Source organism: Bos taurus, chromosome 5, assembly GCF_002263795.3.
Source record: "Bos taurus isolate L1 Dominette 01449 registration number 42190680 breed Hereford chromosome 5, ARS-UCD2.0, whole genome shotgun sequence".
Lineage (NCBI taxonomy): Eukaryota > Metazoa > Chordata > Mammalia > Artiodactyla > Bovidae > Bos > Bos taurus.
In genome coordinates, this window is record NC_037332.1 from 43,162,240 (window position 1) to 43,184,513 (window position 22,274).

The window sequence follows — 22,274 nt, forward strand, 5'->3', positions numbered from 1 at the left end:
TTGTTTACTAAATGTCTGTATACTTATTCTATGTCTTCCTTCATTAAAATAAAAGCTCCATGAAAGCAGGAACTTTGTTATTTACCACACTCTTCAATGCTGGAATAATTCTTCACTCATGGTATAACACAATAAATAAATAACTGCTATCATAATTCCTTAGTCAGTGGACTCTTGGAGTCTGTGGATTTAACATTTATAGTTTCTACTATGTGTAAATTGCCCTCCAGGGTCATGACATTCAGTAGTAATATATGGCACCCAGGTTTCAAAGAAACTCATGTTCGAAAAGTTAAACTTGTAAAGTACGGCAATCTTGGCTCTACTACTTACTATCTTAGGCAAGTCCCTTAACCTTTAATAGGGTTACTGAATATCTTAAAATAAGGAAATTAATTTCTGGTTCCCTGTTCATTCCAATCCAGTACACAGCTTCAGGGAGCCCAGGGGTCTTTAAACCTAGACAATGTACCTAAAATATTACACACCAGTAGAGAACATCATGTAACTTTAATACAAGATTCCATTCACCAGCTTGTGCAGTTACCACTTGATGCACAACAGTCACACAAACCCTTGGATGAAAAGTTAATTACATATTTTATACAATTATACTATACTAGAACCCATGATCTCACTAGCCCCAAGTCCAGCGTTTGCTGGGTACCGTTATGTACTACACAATCACTTCCACCCAAATCTAGAAAAATCCACCTTTAAGCAGCTCTGTATCCATTCCAGGAAACACTCCTTCCCTTGTTTAAACTCAGTGAGTCTAAGGTTTGGAGAGGGCACTCTACCTTCTGCACCTTTTCTACCTCTAATCTCTCTAATCACCAAGAACAAAACAGACAACAGACCTTCATTTTAATGGCTCAAATTCCTACTGAACTTTGCCCATCTGAATAAAGAGTTAATAGTGGTACACAGTCCACTTGGGAGGCAAAAGAACTTTGTTGTATCAAGTCCAATGCACAATTAAAATTAGCTGCCATAAGAATAGCATCATCAATCTATTCCTACCTACTTATTCTATCTCCCCATCCTTTATTAAGGTCAGCCCCTTAAGTTTTCTCTTTCTGACTTGTACTACTGAAGCTGTGATCCTCAAGTCCTAAATGGTAGCTGGTGTTCTCTCTGACAAGGTGTATGTTCAAACTACTTTGGCCCTGCTAGGTCTATCTTAACAGAGCCCAGGAATTCAGGCTCTGCTTTATTTTACTTTACTAGATGTAGCTTCCCGGCCTGTGCAATAGAAAGAACTGTTTCCTGACTCAAGACATTTCAGTTCCAGGTAACCTATGGTTCACTTTTTTATAAGCTAATACCTACAATGTCAAATTGAAAACGCTGGTTCTTCATTGCTACAGTAATATAGCCATTTATTATTTTAAACTCCAACAGGAAATATTTGTCCTATACGACTTCTTTTTAAATTAATAAGTACCTTAAAATACTTTCCTAATGAAAATAACTTTCCACATTTATTAATCTTTGTAAAACTATCAGCACAATCATGTACACAAATTAAGAAGTCAATAAATGTTTATCATACCAATGAAATAACTATATTCCAAACCTAGTCCAGGCTCTAACTTAGCTCAATTACAATTTCACATTTGCTGGTAGGTCAGATTTTCAAAGTCCATACAGCTGATAATGCTGTAAAATAACTGATGCTCTCCTTCATTAAATAATCTTGGCTTCTCAAATTTAACTTGTTCCTTTCCCTTATTTACTTTCTGCTGTGATAAACTGTGGGCTTGAAAAGGAAAGCAACTTAAGAACTTTGTAGTGATTCTATAGAAATAAAAGTGAAAGTGAAGTCACTCAGTCATTTCCGACTCTTTGTGACCCGGTGGACTGTAGCCCACCAGGCTCCTCCGTCCATGGGATTCTCCAGGCAAGAATACTGGAGTGGGCTGCCATTTCCTTCTCCAGATAGAAATAAAGGGCAGCTTTAAAATAACTACGTATTTCCAATGTAAGGGTTACCAGAAAAGTGAAAGTAGTTGATTTCAAACAAAAACAGTCTAAACAAAACAAAACAGCTAGCTAATAATATTCCCATAATAATGAGAATGAATATTTGCTGATAAATAAGCAACATCTTTTTTGTGTAATAAAAGGCTTAAAAAAAATGTTTTCTACTTAACTAGAGGAAAACTGTTAATACCAGTAAGTGATTAATAATTTTCCTTACTAATTCTGCATTAACAAAAATAGGGCTATGAAACAAAAAGATGGAGAGAAAAAAATAAGATGGAAATTATGATGTATTTTTCTAACAAAATATGCTATTTCCCCCTAGTGAATTTCAATATAAAATTGAAGGGTAAAGTGGTATGACAAACTACTCTGATATCTATCAAAAATTTGCCTTTTATTGGGAAAGAGTTCAAAATGAAATATCTGAGTTTTATTTGAAGTTGGTTAAATTACTTGGTCATCATATTATCTGCTTCAGTTACTCTATTATTCTATAATTTTTCATGGGAATTTATATCCCTTTTAACACTCCCCTCCCACTAAAGACATGAGAAATCAGTAGTCTCTGACATTAAGAGAGATGATATACCTTATTAATAGATAAGTTTGGAAAATTAATTTGAAAAATTGGTGAAAAATTTTAATTTAGTTTTATAAAAATTTTATGTCATAATAATAGTTAACATTTATTGAGCGCTTACTATGCGCTAGGCACTGTGCTAAGCGCTATAAAAGTTATTACAACACAAAATAAGAAATAAAATCTTGTATATGGAAAAAGCATTGAACTATGAGTCAAAACATAGATTATATATACCCAGACTGAGCTACAGTAAAGAAGTATTTGCTAAACAAAGAGAGCATTTCACAAACTGCTAGGTATGGGCTTACATTAATAATTAGGCCAAAAAACGTAAGCAAAACAACTCACTTAACTGACCAATCAAAAATCCTTTAACTTCCTCTAATTGAAAACACAGAGGATGTCTACTTTTAATTTGTTTAGCAAATCTTCTCCAAAACTACTGCAAAGGAACATACAGATATGAAAGAGGCAGAAGTAAATTTTGATCTATCCTATATCCAAATAATTTTGAATTAGCAAGGTCTGAAATAATGAGGTTTTGCTGAGTAAAATAAGGAAAACTGAAAATTAAATATCCTTCCTTTTAAATCCTAGGATAAACCCACAAGGGCAGCATTATTTTTTGATAGTTACTTTTTTCTTTAAATAAAGTATCCCATAATAAATACAAAATTCTTACTTTGTTGCCCGTATAAACTTGCCCCAAACTGAGACAGCTGACCTGATGTAGATGGTGATGCCAGCATCTAGAAACAAATTAATTATATTAGAGCATAAAGAAAGTACACAGAACATTGCATTGACACTTTACATACAACATATCATAGTATGTGAGTCAAATCCACATTTCTTCTCAATCTTCAGAAAAACATAAACATTGCATAGTGAATTCCACATTAATTAAGAGCCTATCACACTGGATGACATCCAACTATGCAAATAAAATCAATTTTTGATCACTATAAAGTGTTTTTTCTCCAAATTACTCTAAATAAAACTATGACAGCATCACTACTTTACTTAAAAAAACAAAAGCAAACTAGGTTAATAAATACATGAAGGCAGTACCTCAAGTCAGTCTCTATAAATTTAACTAAAATTACTTGATTCTTAAATAATATATTAAGCTAAGTTCTAAATTCAGTTTATTATTTTATTTATTGAAAATGAAATTATCTAAATAGAAAGTTTTGTATTTTACAATAGCTACTGATTTTTATATAGAAATAATTGATGTGTATTAAGTGGGCAGAAAAATCTAACAGACATACACACACAACCATATACATGGAGACATGGTACAACACCAAAGGACAAACCCAAAATACTTACAAAAATATTTATATGTGGTATATAATGTACACTGTATGTACATGCATGGCATTTGTACACAATGCCCTTCAATCTACTGCATTATCTCCCCCTCCCCTGAATAAAATTCTTTGAAGGCATGTTATATTCATGGAACATGTCATTTTTATTTCCTCATAGAGACTAGCACTGCATGTAGCAGTGCTATAAAAAAGCTAGATGCTTAAACTGAGTAAATGAAAATGTGTATGCATAAGTGTATGTTTGTGTATTCCATGTCTTATATTAAGCAACCATCAAAACACCTTAATTAAATAACATATGAGTCATGTCATCAAAAGGGTTATAATCTAGTGGAAGAACAGAATGAATTATATTAATACAACTAATTATGTTCCAAGGCACAGTGCGGTAAATGCTCTAAAGGAAGTATAAAGCATCACTGGAGGCAAGTTATTTCTAAAAAAGGGTCGAATACTTTGTAGAGTGTTAACATCTGATGCGGGTACAGATGAGGGGTCTTCCAGGGAAAGAATATGAAGCGAGTGTGATAAAAGCTAGTGACATGATTAGAAAACAAAATACAAGAAACAACAGTGACTGAACAATAGAGTAATTAGGGAAAGGAGATAAGGCCCACCCTATGCACACTGGGGCACGGAAGAATGGGAAATAAAGAGTATGATGGGGCCAGATGTAAATGGTCTTCTTAAATGCTATGCAAAGATGGCTACCTACTATGGCAATAAAGAGAAAAAATAATTTTTAACACTTTCTTTGGGAGCCACATTGCGTGGCATGTAGGATCCTACTTCCTCGAGCAAGGATCAAACGCAGGCTCCTTGCTCTGGAAGCCCAGAGTCTTAACTACTGGCCTACCAGAGATATCCCAGAAAAAATAATTTTAAGCCAGGAAGTGACATAATCAAACTGTGTGCTTTGGAAAGATAATTCCAAGAGCATAACTGGGTGGAAATGGTAAGATACTAAGTTAGAACAGAAGTGGGACTAAAAAGGGGTCCTACTGAAATGGTTGAGGTAAAGGGGAAAGGAGGTGGATGGAGACTCATCAGACAGGGAACTATCAGGCCACTCTGGTTTCCAGTGAAGAACTGGGTCCACATGGACCACATTAAGAAAGCCAGGAGGAGAAATACTTTAACAGTAGAGTCTAATCCAATATACATTTCCTGCTATCTTCATGCTGAAATTCTAAATTGTTTTAATTATTCTGAAATTCAGGAAAGTTTTTATACACAGTAGTTTTACTAATGACACACAGCAGACTCTTTTGGGATATAGCTAAGTTCACACTAAACACCGTATTTAAATACAGCAACACATTTTCTAAAGAAGATCAAACCTTATAAATATTCCTTCTGAAATCTGAAGGATAAACAATATAAACAATTAAACTAAAAGAATATGCATTTTATGCCTGACCAAGTTCTTTTGTTAGGTACAATTATTGTTACTATTACCCACATAACCGCAAATATTTTAAGCACATTAAAACTTCGTTTCCAACTTGCAAGAAACAGATCAAAGAAAATGTATAATGAAGCTTTAGTTGGTGACAGAAGGCCTTAATAATCACGATTTTCTGTATCTTTATAATCTATGAACAAAAGTAAAAGAGAATAGTTTCTTCAGGTTTCACATATAAGATGCTGGCCAACATGAACCCATGACTTAGAATGATAAATAATGTAAATATCCTAAAATGGACCACTGAAATTTTACTTTTCCCAGAAATGTACATGCTTACTGTGTACATAACTCCAAAGAACAGACATTTTATCTACTTTCTCACAAAGGTTATACATTCACAAGTGAGTATCACTCCTCTCAGCACTGAGAGATAACACAGAGGAGGAGACACACCATTAAGGTAAAGGAAGAATGGGTCCCTGGGCCAAAAATACTTGAGTCAAAGAGCAGTACGGTGACCCAAATACCAGTGTGACACATAAAATATTATGATTTTCTCTATGTATGAGTATATGAGGAAGGTTAGTAAATGCTGTTTTACAGAAATATGAAAGTTTAATAGTTTATAACCTTACAACCATCCAAGTAAAATAAGCATTGATCAGCTAAACATATATTCAAATGACTTCAAAATGTGTCCAAAATGCAAATATGTAATTTCTTATGAAATCAATCCTATTGATCTGTGTTAGTTGCTTGGTTGTGTCTGACTCTTTGTGATCACATGGGCTGTGGCCCACCAGGCTCCTCTGTCCATGGAATTCTCTAGGCAAGAATACTGGAGAGGGCAGCCATTCCCTTCTCCAGGGGATCTTCCCAATCCAGGGATCAAACCCAGATCTCCTTCATTGCAGGCAGGTTCCTTACTGTCTGAGACACCAGGGAAGCCCAAGTGGTATGTATTTTTAAACTCTGAAAGCATGCTTCATGAAATATATTAGTGGTAAAAATAAATTTAAAAATAAATTAAAAAAAATAGATTTAACACACAATGAAGGAATATGGGGGAGAAATGGTATTTGTAAGAACAAAAAAATGTTCAAGAAATGTACACTGGCACAGAACTAACTATAACTAGCAGACAACAGAAAATTTACATAATTTTTTTAAATGGTGAAAGTTAACTATACATAGATAAATGTCTTAGAAAAATATAGAACTTTAGATCAAGAGACATACTTTGTTGTTGTTTAGTTGCTAAGTTGAGTCCGACTCTTGTGACCTCATAGACTGAAGCCTGCCAGGCCCTCTGTCCGATTTCCCAGGCAAGAATACTGGAGTGGGTTGCCATTTCCTTCTCCAGGGGATCCTTCTGACCCAGGAATTGAACCTGTGCCTCCTGCATTAGCAGGCAGATTTTTTCCCACTGAGCAATCACTAGTACCCTAGTTTTATATTCATTTTTGCCTAAGAAGAAAAGTTTATCAAACTAATTCTAGGTAAAATGTCACACAATCAACCAGTAAGTAGGTTACTGTGTTCCCAGTCTAAAACCATCATAACAATTATATTCTTCTTCATTTCTCAGTCTACAACACACATTTCAGTCAAAAAACAACACTAAAAGCCAGGAACAACCAGAGGAAATAGTAATGTAATTCAAGTAATTTCCCTCACTCAACAAAGAGCTCCTTTATCCTTTTGCTTAATATACAGAAAGCCAAGGAAATCAACAAGTAAGAAACTGTGTTTTTTAAGTCATTTCCACTGTTACTAGCTATAATTCTGAAAATCATGAACAAGTCTAAAATTATTTTGTTTTACAAAATGTGTACTTATAATAGGCAAATCTGGCTCCTTTGCCTAATAATAGGCAAAACTGCTCCAGCAATCCATAACAGCAAAGAAGTGTTAATTATTCTGTCCCCCTCATGCTTCCCAACAGTGACCACCTCTCACAAATATGCCCTCCAATAAATGTACCTTCAGTCACAAAACCTATTTTAAGAAACATTAAAATCAATTTGGTCAAGAAATAATTTTCTCCATAACAAATGACTTCAAAATACAACAAAGTTTTATTAAATAAAAACTCCATGACCATTAAATTTTTAAGTGTTCCTTAAAAATCCATTGTACAATAAACTTAAAGGTATGGTAACAATATAATTCTGAGCACTGTCATTTTTTTCTAGGACAAAAACAGCAAAGATATATGACTCTGACTATATAATATATACAAACAGAAAAAGAAACAAAGGTAAAGAAAGTTTTAAATCTACATAGAATCTGAAAAATATTTTAAAATTAAAAACAGTATGGTTAAAAAATAAGAAACCACTGAAGTCAGAATGAAATCTAGCAAACAAGAAAGAAGAAAGAAAACAAGTCTTTCTTTCAAAAAGAAAGACTATGAGAAAATAATACATTAAAAAGACAAACAGAAGAACGGGACAAAGGAGGGTGCAGGCAGAAAAACAAAACAGTCATTAAGTCATAGGGCCTCAGTAGTTTATAAATCACAAACCAATAACAAATTATGAGTTTACCAGGCATTTCAAGCAATTTTGATTAAAACATCAAGTTTTCAAGAATAACATTTTTTAGAAGTATAATATATGCTAAAATAGTCAATGTAATACATTCCAATTGAACATTTAACACTCAAAATCTTTACTAAAAAGAGTATGGCAATGAACATCTTTATATTGTCTAAATTTTAGGTCAGAGTCAAAGCACAAATTTATAGAGAGGCATGATAAAGGCTCTTAATATGCACTGCTAAACTGTTTTCTACAAAGTTTGTATTAATTACGCTCCCACAGCAAGTTACTTCAATGTTCCCTTTCAGACAATGACTACTCTTCCACTTAAAAGCAAACAAAGAAAAAAATCAAAAAACAACAAAAGACCCTCTTTACCACTATGATAGAATAAAACTGTATTTTCTGACTATGGATTTTTATGATTGTTATTAATGAATAAACATATTACAATTACTTTTGTAGATATATCAAAATTTGTTACACCTTTTAAGTGTATCATTTTAACTCCCTTTTATAAATAGAACTTTATCTTTAAAATACAGTCTGAAGATTATTTAAATGCCAATGAAATTGAGATTTTAGAACATTCCCTTCAAATGATTTGATATTTAATTCTAATTTCTTTAGAGTCTGATTTATTTACATTTAACTCTATTAGATTACTGCTGTCATATAAAATTTTGACATATTTATACACATTCAAATTTTCTATTAAAAGTTTTAAAGGTTATTTTGAAAGATTTTTAGGTAAACAATCATATCCATCTGCAAATAATGTTAGCTTTGTTATTTTCAGTATCAACTCATTTCCTTCCCTGTCTCTAACAAAGACTCAGTAAGAGCCTACTATCTCCTACACCTTATTGTAAGTTCTAAGAACACAGCAGTGAACTAGAGGCAAGGTCCTTGCCTTTGTTAAACGAATTCTACCGCAGTAGACAGGATAACAATTAATAAATATATACATCAGGTAAAGATTGGTGTTATAACTGTTAAAATGCAAGAAAGAAGTTAGAAGGTACAGCAAGAGTAGTACTGATATATACAAGACTACTTAGGAAAAGAGTGATCAGAGAGGCTTCTCTCTGAAATATTTCACGTGAGGCTTCTCACGTGAAATATTTCAGCAGGTACATGGATGGAGTGAGAAAAAAAACTATGTGAAAACTGCAAGCTCCTGTGACAGAAACAAACTCAAAGAGCTGGAGAGTCAGCCAGCATGACTCCATATGTAATGAAATACTAATTATGAATATGACAACAGTAATGGTGATAGACAGTATCCTTATTTTAGACTAGATTTTTATAAACTATCGATTATTAATTGGCCTGAGAGAAATCCTAGTTGCCATAATTGCTATAGGCTAACACAAGTATGAAAGGTAGAAGTTCAAAATGGTTGCTATTTGTCAAAATGGGAAGTAACTTACTCTAATAGGTTTTAAGAGTTACCTTTTTAAAAGTAAGGACAAATAGGCGCTACATTTTGTATGTCTTTACAGCACATATTAAAACAAGGAAAAAGGGGTTCCCACAAGTTTGTGCTTCCAAAATGCTTATGCTTAAATAAGTTATCAAATGAGTGCAACAAAGACTTAGATTAGAAAATGTGAGCAATTTTATTACATTAGATGTATTTTTAAAGAAAACCCTAAATTGCTTAGATTATATTGTCCCCAAAGAGTTGTCTATTATGTTATATGAATATTTTTTCATTTTCTGTAAGTTCCCCCCGCCAGAACTGCCCAAAGTCTCAGAGCTAATAAATGGCAGCACTAAGATTCAAAAAAGGGAAAGGGAAAAATCAAGCTCATATCTGCCTATGATTTACTTAATCTTGTGAAAACATTTAAGTAATGTGTCTCCAATATTTATAAAATTACTTTTATACCTTAAAACCAGGAAACTCAGCATTCTATAAAAGGACACATACACGTACAGGCATCTCTTGAAATAAAAGATCTTGGAAAATATGAAGTAGTTCTAAAGAAATATTTAGCAATTTAATCAGCACACAATCTTACAAAGAACACTTTCCCAAATACTTCTACAATCATGCATATGATGAAGAAACAAGTTTCATGCTCTACAGTTAGGGCAGATAGGAATTAGTTAGGTTTTGGGGATCTTTTTGCTTCTGAGATTTTTTTGGATAGTTGGATTAAAGAATCATTCAACTACTGGCCAGTTTTCCTTTATCATAAATTACATTTAAAAATTATTTCCTCACCAGGGAGGAAAAAAAAATTACAAAAATGTCCCAGTTATTCATTATGTTAAAATTTTTTCTTTTCAAAAGCCTTAAAAGCACAAATAATCATTATCTGCAGATGATATATGCAACTACTGAAAAAAAACAAAAAGAATTAAATGGAATGTCATAATTATTCATATCAGCATCCACATTTAATATTTACTATTTGGTCTTTAAGTTTTGCATATAGCTATTCATTCAGTCCTTAAAACCACCCATGAGTCATGTATTATAGATGAGAAAACTCAGATACACAGACTGAGTAAACTGCCTAAGGACACAGCTAATAAACCATGTGACTGAGATATAAATTCATAATAAAGTAGAATTTCAAGAGTCCATAGTCTCAATCAAAAAATAATAAAAGAGTTTTGTCAGGTAGCTGGTTATAAAATATATATACATAACAACTATTCCATACATCAGTAAAAAGCAATTAGAAAATGAAAATGGCTACCATAAAACCCTACTTACTAAAGGGCATAAAGAACAGAAATAAAAGAAACACACATTTCTGAAACAAGGTAAATACCAGTATAAATGTGTAACAGTCAAAAACATTTTTGTGAAGGATGTGAAAGATCTTACCTAAAGATGTGAAAATTGCCTATAAAGCTACAGCAATTCAACTATATTGCAGTTCTTCCACAGAATCAGTATGATAAACAGAACAAGAGTTTAGGAACAGGCCAAACACATCAGATCTTAGTATATATTAAGGGAGAATTCCAATTAGCCTAAATGAATAGTCTAACTCAGGGGTGGCAATTTACTGAATGCAGGCCAAATCCAGTACAATGCTTATATTTGTAGGATGCATAAATTAAGAACGGTTTTCCATGTTTTAAGTGGTTATATAAATACCTACATATTATCCTTTATTTAGCCTCTTGGAGAAGGAACTGGCAATCCACCCCAGTATTCTTGCCTGGAGAATCCCATGGACAGAGGAGCCTGGTGGGGTGCTGTCCATGGGATCGCAGAGTCGGGACAAGTGAAGTGACTTAGCATGCATGCATGCATGCATTGGAGAAGGAAACGGTAACCCACTCCAGTATTCTTGCTTGGAGAATTCCAGGGACATAGGAGGAGTCTGGTGGGCTGCCGTCTATGGGGTTGCACAAAGTCGGACACGACTGAAGCAACTTAGCAGCAGCAGCAGCAGCAGGCCCACAAAGCCTAAAATATTTACTATCTGGCTCTTTATGGAAAAGTCTTCTAATCTGTGACCTAAACTATAAAAAAATGTTTTGGGACAAATGAATACCAGATAGCCTTAGTGGGTATGGGCAGCAAGAAGGGTAATCCGGCACCACAAATTCATACCTCTATCCAAAATACATTTCTAATGAAGTTATATATGAAGAATTAAGCATAAAAGTGCTAAAAGAAAGTAGTTGGGAAAAGTCTTCCAGAGGTATGACCTCAAATACAGAAATCATTAAAACCATAAAGTCACACAAAATGTATGAGTCAAATGCAATAAAAATGATAAATATTCTTATATTAAAAAAAAAAACAGCCTGAAAGCAAAAAACTGAAAAAACAAAATTTGTAACAAATAACAGAAGGTTATAATCTTAATATATGGGAAACACTAACAAATAAATAAGACCTATCATTTCAATAGAGGAATAGAAAATGGCATAAAAGCAGTAATCCACAAAGGAAGAAATGAAAATGGCCAATTACACAGAAAAAGAATATCACTGGTGTGTAAGTGTGTGTGTGTGTGTGTGTAAATTCAGCAATATTTTAATGCACATTATATTAAAACAATGTTTCTTTTGTCTACTGGCAAAAATTTAAAGGTAATAGGTGGTATTCTTAGGGCGCTGATGACGGTAAAAATTGGCACAAATTTTCTAGTGAAAAATATGTCAATATGGCTCAGAGATTCAACTAAATATATTTTTAAATAAAAATATTTGAATTATAAAATCAAAAAGTTTAGCAGTAAATTACTCCCAACTTGCACCATTACAGGTAATTTTTCTTTTCCCTGCTCCATGCATATTTTCTAAAATTTGTGCAGTATCTCTGCACTGTTTTCTAATGAAAAAAGATTCAGCAATAGCAGAAATTCATAAGTAGCCTACAGTATTACTATTTCCATTTTCAGATGAGAAAACTGAGGCCTTGAAAAAGTTTTTGCTAATAGGCAAAGCCAAGATCCAAACCCATATCTGTACTGTGTTAGAGCCCCAATTCTTAATCTCTATGTCTTACTTTCTTCTTAATTAATTTTTAAAAGAAGTTTTTTTTGAAGCAAATCATTCTGTTATTTCTGCGACTAAACAAGTAACCTGGAGTAGTAACAAGCATATGTATATGCATGTATATAATAATTCTGACTATAAAATTTTAACATACAGTATTTCTGTTCCTTAGAAGACAGACATCTCTGTCATTCATTCTCTGCAAATGCTTTAAGAATTTCAGTTAGACACCTTCTTATCTTCCTGATCAAAATGAATGCTTTTCATCAATAAGCAATAGTGCACCACCATTTTTGCATCAATCTTAACTTGTACTGTACAATCACAGTAACACACCACACAAATCAGTTTCTGCAATGATGCTACCAGAAAGACAGCCTAAAGTATTAACTGTAATATCAAAACTTAACCTTAGAAATTTATGTAAAAAAAATTCAATTATAATTTACATCAAATAGCAAATAGCTAGAAAGGCAGTAAAATAACAGAAAATTAATCAGATGACACTATTCTGTGAGCTACTCAATTGCACAAAGAAAACCACCATTATTAGGACTTTGAAGAGTCCTAATAATGCGTTTAATAGTTAGTTGCCAAAATGACACAACTGTCAACTAAAAAGGAATAACATTAAAATAGAAAAACAAAACCAAACCCCATCAAAATTCTAGCTTAAACCTTGAATAACCTATTTGTAAAATTCTAAAAGATAAAGGAAGTAATTTACTAATGATTAACTTTAATGAAAAATGAGGGCATTTGTTACATATCTTGCTGCTGCTACTGCTGCTGCTAAGTCGCTTCAGTCGTGTCCGACTCTGTGCGACCCCATGGACTGCAGCCTACCAGGCTTCTCCGTCCATGGGATTCTCCAGGCAAGAACACTGGAGTGGGTTGCCATTTCCTCCTCCAGTGCATGAAAGTGGAAAGTGAAAGTGAAGTCGCTCAGTCGTGTCTGACTCTTAGTGACCCCATGGACTGCAGCCTACCAGGCTCCTCCATCCATGGGATTTTCCGGACAACAGTACTGGAGTGGGGTGCCACTGCCTTCTCCCATCTTAAAATTTTATAAGTGTTTTAAAACATCAGTAAGAATCTCATTAGGTTGATACCTAGAGTAAATTGCTATACAGATAGAGAAATTAGGAATAACAAGTTTATAAAAGTTTGAAAGGGGAGGAAACAGTCTGGCAAGTACAAAACAAGAATGCAACTGGTTTGACTACAGTATACAGTGTATAATTTAAAGTAGCTTACCAGAATTTGAAAATAACAATGGAATTTATTTTAAAATACTTTATCAACTTGCTAATTATGGCTTGGCTGTGTTCTAAATCCTTTCATTTCAAATGAGATTACTGAACTGATAACCTTCCAAAGCATTTAATTCATATTTCTTTAATATACTATCTTCCATGTTGTGAATACAGTTCTTCAATATTTTCCTACTGCAGCATCCCTACAGCTAACAGAGAAGAGATGTCTTCCTATCTGAGGTCTAGGATTATAACCAGAATATTACAAAGCAAAGGAAGTTTCACTGAAGCCTGCCATTAAAGCTTTAAATCTGTACAAATCAGCTTTCTGCTCTTTATAAAAGTATTATTTTAATAGGAAAACTTATTTCGCAAATTTTTAAAATCAATGATCCAGAAGTAAATATCATGTTTACCTCATGTCTTGAATACTTCCTAGCACAGTATTACCATATCCCAATGGTATGAGAATCATATGACATTTTGTCTCCAATTAGAATGTTAGAAAGTTCATCATTTTGGTATCCCAAGGGCCTATCACTGTGCCTAAAACAGAGTCACTCAACCAAAGATGATATTCTGCAGTTCATACACTGCTTTCCAGGAATCAGAAAGAAACAGACATACACTATGTAAATACAGCTTAACCGGTTAACTTACATCTTTTTCTGACCGATGTGGAAACATAGAAGACTGGCTGTAGTACATGTTTTCGTCATGGTAGTCACTGTCGACCCCCTCTACAAACTTCTTTCTTGAAGCACCAAACATGCTGTTTGTCACCTAAACAAAAATATTACTTTTATCAAGAATGATGTTTTGGAAAACGTCAAGCTTTACCTTACTCCTATGTAAAAAACATAAAATGAAGGGAATGTTGCTAAGATAAAGAAACAGGTCAACTAAGGATTAAGGGGACAGGTGAGAAACTTGCAACAATATAGTATTAAATGTTTATTTGCAGGTCCTGAAAGTAAGAGGAGAAACTTAAAGCTCTGTTGTATGCAAAGATTCCAATTCCTTTAAAAGAAAAAACATCACTATTCTTGAAAAATGGCAAACCAAAATATTTTCCATACAAAGATTTTAAAAAACATGTTTGGGTTTAACTATTCAAAATCTTCACATGCATCCTCACTATTATTCAGTATGAATAATCCTCAAGTATCTGAGGACTCATATCCAGGAGTGTCTCTGACATCACTATATCTACTTTCTAAACTAGCTGTTTTCCAAAGTATATCATCTTCACTGATAAGCTAAGTTTATTGAGGTAAAGCACTTTTGAGCCCATGAATAGCATACTGGGAATTTTATCTCAAGTCACAAGCTCTCATTCATGTTAACAGTAGGATAAACTTTTCATGCATCATCCTGGTGTAAATTTATGATCTTCACTAAATAATCTGCTTACTCTTGTGTTTTAAGTCTTTATCACATCCAACACTAGTCATTTTGAGCACTCATCATGGTAACTGCTAAATCTCTGCTAATTTTTTCCCCCAACATGACCTCTATGAAACTTCCAAAACTCACAGGTTATTTACTTAAGGTCAATGTGTCTATCCCTAATAGAACACTTTGTAATTCAAAGTCAACTGAAATGGCATGACAGGAGAGATCTGTAAAGACTTGAGAACATACAGTAACTACATGCTTTCACAAAAAAATTTGGGGAAAAATTCATCAAATTTGACATCCATCTGGTACACTATGAATAAGTATATTCTTTTGCCACTCTAAGTAAGAATAAACAATTTCTTCTCATTGCAAAATAAAGACTGTAGTTACTACCATTTACCAGTAGATATGATAAACTGATAAGACTGCAGGCTTCAAAAGCCAAATGTGATGTGCAAGTCTGTTGAAATCACCCAAACTATTTAATAATCACTTAATATCTCAAGTTCCTTGTTAAACTTGTAGGAAACTGAAATGCTACATATTTGTGTTTTCTCTCCCTCTGGCAAACACCCAGGGAGTTTGGGTAAATTTGGTATTGATGGAAGAGAAACATTTTAGTCTTCCTCTGTCTAGGCATTTTACATGTTTAGTTTTGCTTTCAAAAAAGTAAAACCTCTTTGCACAATATTCAGGTTAGGTTCAGTTCAGTCGCTCAGTCATGTCCGACTCTGTAACCCCATGGACTGCAGCAAGCCATCACCAACTCCCGGATCTTGCTCAAAATTATGTTCATCAACTCGGTGATGCCATCCAACCATCAACCATCTCATCCTCTGTCATACCCTTCTCCTCCCGCCTTCAATCTTTCCCAGCATCAGGGTCTTTTCCACTGAGTCAGATCTTCGTATAGGTGGCCAAAGTAGCAGAGCTTCACCTTCAGCATCAGTCCTTCCAATAAATATTCAGGATTGATTTCCTTTAGGATTGACTGGTCTGATCTCTTTGCACTCCAAGGGACTCTCAAGAGTCTTCTCCAACACCACAGTTCAAAAGCATCAATTCTTTAGCGCTCAGCCATGTTTATGGTCCAACTCTCACATCCATACATGACTACTGGAAAAACCATAGCCTTGACTGGACGGATCTCCGTTGGTAAAGTAACATCTCTGCTTTTTAATATGCTACCTATGTTGGTCAGAGCTTTTCTTTCAAGAAGCAAGCAACTTTTAATTTCTTGGCTGCAGTCACCATCTGCAGTGATTTTGGAACCCAAGAAAATTAAGTTGTTCGCTATTTCCATTGTTTCCCCATCTAGTTGCCATGAAGTGGTGGGACTTGATGCCATGATCTTTGTTTTCTGAATGCTGAGTTTTAAACCAGCTTTTTCATTCTCCTCTTTCACTTTCATCAAGAGGCTTTTTAGTTCCTCTTCACTTTCTGCCATAAGGGTGGTGTCATCTGCATATCTGAGGTTATTGATATTTCTCCCAGCAATCTTGATTGCAGCTTGTGCTTCATCCAGCCTGGCATTTCACATGATGTACTCTACATATAAGTTAAATAAGCAGGGTGACAATATACAGCCTTGACACACTCCTTTTACAATTTGGAACCAGTCTATTGTAGAATGAAGTTTTTTATTCTGTACAATTAATTTCAGAATTCTAAGAGTCTATTAGTTAGTTAAATGTTATATCAGAATCATCAAAAGAAGAGTTCACTTTGCTCCATTTGAATTAACTTATGTATGTAAAATTGATGAAAGATATCCTGGTACTCTCCTGAAATTTTTTTGAATTCTGTAAGTTCCATGCCATTTTCCTGTGTTTTTCCTTTTTTAGAATTAGAACTCAGCAGTAATTATGATTTAAAGGGAAATAAATGTATCCTTAAGTTTTTTAAAACAAACCTTTTAAATTTCATGTGTAAAGAGTCTTAATTTGCAGACTATAAAGTGTTTTTTTCCACTGTCACTTTGCTGAAACAAAACTCATTAAAAAAAAAAAATCTTTTTTCCTTTTAGGGACTACTTAGGCGGTTGGTGGATAGGTGTATGGGATTCTAGACCCTAAAATTACAGTCAGAGTTACAGAACAGCTTCAGGGAGTCTGCTGCCCAAAGAAGATTAAGTATGTTCTAACAAATTAGTCAGGCACTCTGTCTATCACGTCTAGTCCCTTAAATCCATTTCTCACGTCCACTGTATAATCATAAGGGATTTGATTTAGGTCATACCTGAATGGTCTAGTGGTTTTCCCTACTTTCTTGAATTTAAGTCTAAATTTGGCAATAAGGAGTTCATGAGCTAAGCCACAGTCAGCTCCCGGTCTTGTTTTTGCTGACTGTATAGAGCTTCTCCATCTTTGGCTGGAATAGAAGAAAATAATCAATATGATTTCGGTGTTGGACATCTGGTGATGTCCATGTGTAGAGTCTTCCCTTGTGTTGTTGGAAGAGGGTGTTTGCTATGACCAGTGCATTCTCTTGGCAAAACTCTATTAACCTTTGCCCTACTTCATTCCGTACTCCAAGGCCAAATTTGCCTGTTACTCCAGGTGTTTCTTGACTTCCTACTTTTGCATTCCAGTGCCCTATAATGAAAAGGACATCTTTTTTGGGTGTTAGTTCTAAAAGGTCTTGTAGGTCTTCATAGAACCGTTCAACTTCAGCTTCTTCAGCGTTACTGGTTGGGGCATAGTACTGGATAACCGTGATATTGAATAGTTTGCCTTGGAAACAAACAGAGATCATTCTATTGTTTTTGAGATCGCATCCAAGTACTGCATTTCGACTCTTTTGTTGACCATGATGGCTACTCTATTTCTTCTAAGGGATTCCTGCCCACAGTAGTAGATATAATGGTCATGTGAGTTAAATTCACCCATTCCAGTCCATTTTAGTTCACTGATTCCTAGAATGTCGACATTCACTCTTGCCATCTCCTGTTTGACCACTTCCAATTTGCCTTGATTCATGAACCAAACATTTCCGGTTCCTATGCAATACTGCTCTTTACAGCATCAGACCTTGCTTCTATTACCAGTGACATCCACAACCGGGTATTGTTTTTGCTTTGGCTCCATCCCTTCATTCTTTCTGGAGTTATTTCTCCACTGACCTCCAATAGCATATTGGGCACTTACCAACCTGGGGAGTTCCTCTTCCAGTGTCCTATCATTTTGGCTTTTTATACTGTTCATGGGGTTCTCAAGGCAAGAGTACTGAAGTGGTTTGCCATTCCCTTCTCCAATGGACCACATTCTGTCAGACCTCTCCACCCTGACCCATCCGTCTTGGGTGGCCCCACATGGCCTAGCTTAGTTTCACTGAGTTAGACAAGGCTGTGGTCCATGTGGTCAGATTATCTAGTTTTCTGTGATTATGGTTTCAGTGTGTCTGCCTTCTGACGCCCTCATGATCAGATCATGAACTCCTTATTGGCAAATTTAGACTTAAATTGAAGAAAGTGGGGAAAACCACTAGACCATTCAGGTATGACCTAAATCAAATCCCTTATGATTATACAGTGGAAGTGAGAAATAGATTTAAGGGTCTAGATCTCATAGACAGAGTGCCTGATGAACTATGGATGGAGGTTCATGACATTGTACAGGAGACAGGGATCAAGACCATCCCCAAGAAAAAGAAATGCAAAAAAGCAAAATGGCTGTCTGAGGAGGCCTTACAAATAGCTGTGAAAAGAAGACAAGCGAAAAGCAAAGGAGAAAAGGAAAGATATAAACATCTGAATGCAGAGTTCCAAAGAATAGCAAGAAGAGATAAGAAAGCCTTCTTCAGCGATCAATGCAAAGAAATAGAGGAAAACAACAGAATGGGAAAGACTAGAGATCTCTTCAAGAAAATTAGACATACCAAGGGAACATTTCATGCAAAGATGGGCTTGATAAAGGACAGAAATGGTATGGACCTAACAGAAGCAGAAGATATCAAGAAGAGGTGGCAAGAATATACAGAAGAACTATACAAAAAAGTTCTTCACGACCCAGATAATCACGATGGTGTGATCACTGACCTAGAGCCAGACATTCTGGAATGTGAAGTCAAGTGGGCCTTAGAAAGCATCACTACGAACAAAGCTAGTGGAGGTGATGGAATTCCAGTTGAGCTACTTCAAATCCTGAAAGATGATGCTGTGAAAGTGCTGCACTCTATATGCCAGCAAATTTGGAAAACTCAGAAGTGGCCGCAGGACTGGAAAAGGTCAGTTTTCATTCCAATCCCAAAGAAAGGCAATGCCAAAGAATGCTCAAACTACCACACAATTGCACTCATCTCACATGCTAGTAACGTAATGCTCTAAATTCTCCAAACTAGGCTTCAGCAATACGTGAACTGTGAACTTCCAGATGTTCAAGCTGGTTTTAGAAAAGGCAGAGGAACCAGAGATCAAATTGCCAATATCCACTGGATTATCAAAAAAGCAAGAGAGTTCCAGAAAACCATCTATTTCTGCTTTCTTGACTATGCCAAAGCCTTTGACTGTGTGGATCACAATAAAATGTGGAAAATTCTTCAAGAGATGGGAATACCAGACCACCTGACCTGCCTCTTGAGAAACCTGTATGCAGGTCAGGAAGCAACAGTTCGAACTGGACATGGGACAACACACTGGTTCCAAATAGGAAAAGGAGTACGTCAAGGCTGTATATTGTCACCCTGCTTATTTAACTTCTAAGCAGAGTACATCATGAGAAACGCTGGGCTGCAAGAAGCACAAGCTGGAATCAAGATTGCCGGGAGAAATATCAATAACCTAAGATATGGAGATGACACCACCCTTATGGCGGAAAGTGAAGAGGAACTAGAGCCTCTTGATAAAAGTGAAAGAGGAGAGTGAAAAAGTTGGCTTAAAGCTCAACATTCAGAAAACTAAGATCATGGCATCTGGTCCCATCACTTCATGGCAAATAGATGGGGAAACAGTTGAAACAGTGGCTGATTTTATTTTTTTGGGCTCCAAAATCACTGCAGACGGTGACTGAATTTAAAAGATGCTTACTCCTTGGAAGCAAAGTTATGACCAACCTAGATAGCATATTCAAAAGCAGAGACATTACTTTGCCAACAAAGGTCCTTCTAGTCAAGGCTACATGGTTTTTCCAGTGGTCATGTATGGATGTGAGAGTTGGACTGTGAAGAAAGCTGAACGCCGAAGAATTGATGCTTTTGAACTATGGTGTTGGAGAAGACTCTTGAGAGTCCCTTGCACTGCAAGGAGATCCAACCAGTCCATCCTAAAGGAGATCAGTCCTGGGTGTTCATTGCAAGGACTGATGCAGAAGCTGAAACTCCAATACTTTGGCCACCTCATGAGAATAGTTGACTCACTGGAAAAGACTCTGATGCTGGGAGGGACTAGGGGCAGGAGGAGAAGGGGACGACAGAGGATGAGATGGCTGGATGGCATCACCAAGTCAATGGACATGAGTTTGAGTAAACTCTGGGAGTTGGTGATGGACAGGGAGGCCTGGTGTGCTGCGATTCATGGGGTCGCAAAGAGTCGGACCCGACTGAGCGACTGAACTGAACAAATCAATACTTTCTTTAAAAATATCTTTCTATATTTATACCTGAAGAGATTTATAGCCTAAAAATATACAACAAAGCAGAAGTTATCTTCAGACTGTAGTTCATATTCAGCTGAGTAGCTTTTGCTCAGACTTTAGCAGGAAGTAGTAAGGTCAGCTAACTAAGCTATCAGGCCTGTACCTCGAAAATGTTGGTTCATGTCCTTCCCGTAATAATAAACCCAATCATCTTTATCATTATTTTATCAACTATAATACTAGGAACTATCATTGTTATAATTAGCTCCTGTTGACTACTTATGTGAATTGGATTTGAAACCCAGGTTCAGTCCCTGGTCGGGGAACTAAAATCCTACAAGCTGCACAGTATGGCTTTAAAAAAAAAAAAAAAGAAGAGGATTTGGGTGGCAGTTTAAGAGTGACATAATTTGGGATATTTTCTTTAAGTATACATTTAATATGACTGCAGCTAAGTTGTAAGGAATGGACAAAAGGGGATAAGAGTGGAAGCAGAGAAATAGGTCAGTGAGAGACGATGGTGGCTCAGAATACAGTGGTACGGTAGAAGTGATGAAGAAGTGTATAAATGGTATATTTTGAGAGAGTTCTGACATTAATGAGTATAAGAATGGATGGATATGAAAGGGTAAGATATTCACATTACCCCTGGAAGAGAATAGGTAAGAATCAAAGGAACGTAGAAATCTACTTTTTATCAAAGGGGATATGTCAACACTAGGCCAAAATATGTTAAAATTACTGGTTATATCATATATATTGAAGTCAACTCAGTAAACAGAAATTTTAAAAACTAATTTAAAAACAAAATCATGCTTCACTCTACATTACATATAAAATTTGTTCAAATATTTGGTACATGTAATTTTCAGCTTTTTTCAAGGAAACATACAGAGGGTTTACATCCATTTTAACTGACCACCTTCTTTCTCTACTCTCATACCAGATATTTTAACAAAGGAGAAGCTAAAGGTGAGATTTCACCGAGAAAAATACACAAAATACGTATCTACCAAAAACAATGTTTCTTAAGCCTTTTTGAACACAGATCTAAAACAGGTAACTAAGACATTTTTTATTTGCTTTGAATCCATAAGCACTAATCAGAATATATATATATATATATACCGGAGAAGGCAATGGCACCCCACTCCAGTACTCTTGCCTGGAAAATCCTATGCACGGAGGAGCCTGGTAGGCTGCAGTCCATGGGGTTGCTAAGAGTTGGATACGACTGACAGTCTGCACTTTCACTTTTCACTTTCATGCATTGGAGAAGGAAATGGCAACCCACTCCAGTGCTCTTGCCTGAAGAATCCCAGGAACGGGGGAGCCTGGTGGGCTGCCGTCCATGGGGTCACACAGAGTCGGACACGACTGAAGTGACTTAGCAGCAGCAGCACATATATACACACACACACATCAGTTCAGTTCAGTCGGACACATACATACATATATATATTACGTAGGTTAGCATACACTAGTTCTATCAGCCTGACACTCCCACTGCAAAAAAAAAAAAAAAAAAGAGAGAGAGAGAGTTGCCCTCAAAATGTAGTAGAGAGGAATTAAACTGAGAAGCAGAATAGAAGCACTAAGTTGGCTGGATCTTCCCAGTAAACATCTTCATTACTTAATTAGGGCTAGCCATGAATTCCTAAGGTCTAACATTCCTAACATCTAAATATAATATTTCAAAGCCAAACTCAGT

The 22,274-nt window shown here is 35.4% G+C and overlaps 1 protein-coding gene across 9 annotated transcripts in view; it reads right to left on the minus strand.

The window, feature by feature from the left end:
- Positions 1–22,274, minus strand: part of CNOT2 (CCR4-NOT transcription complex subunit 2) — a 132,156-nt gene that overhangs the window by 27,949 nt on the left and 81,933 nt on the right. For 7 of the 9 annotated variants that reach the window (NM_001428274.1, NM_001103277.3, NM_001428272.1 and 4 more), the window contains 2 exons: positions 14,253–14,375; positions 3,255–3,321 (listed from right to left, as the gene is read on the minus strand). In NM_001428274.1, coding sequence (NP_001415203.1) covers positions 3,255–3,321; positions 14,253–14,363 — 178 coding nt within the window. In that variant the 5' untranslated portion in view covers positions 14,364–14,375. Of the gene's footprint in view, positions 1–3,254; positions 3,322–14,252; positions 14,376–22,274 lie in introns of those variants that run through there. The other 2 variants (NM_001428275.1, XM_059886542.1) reach the window with 2 other exon arrangements.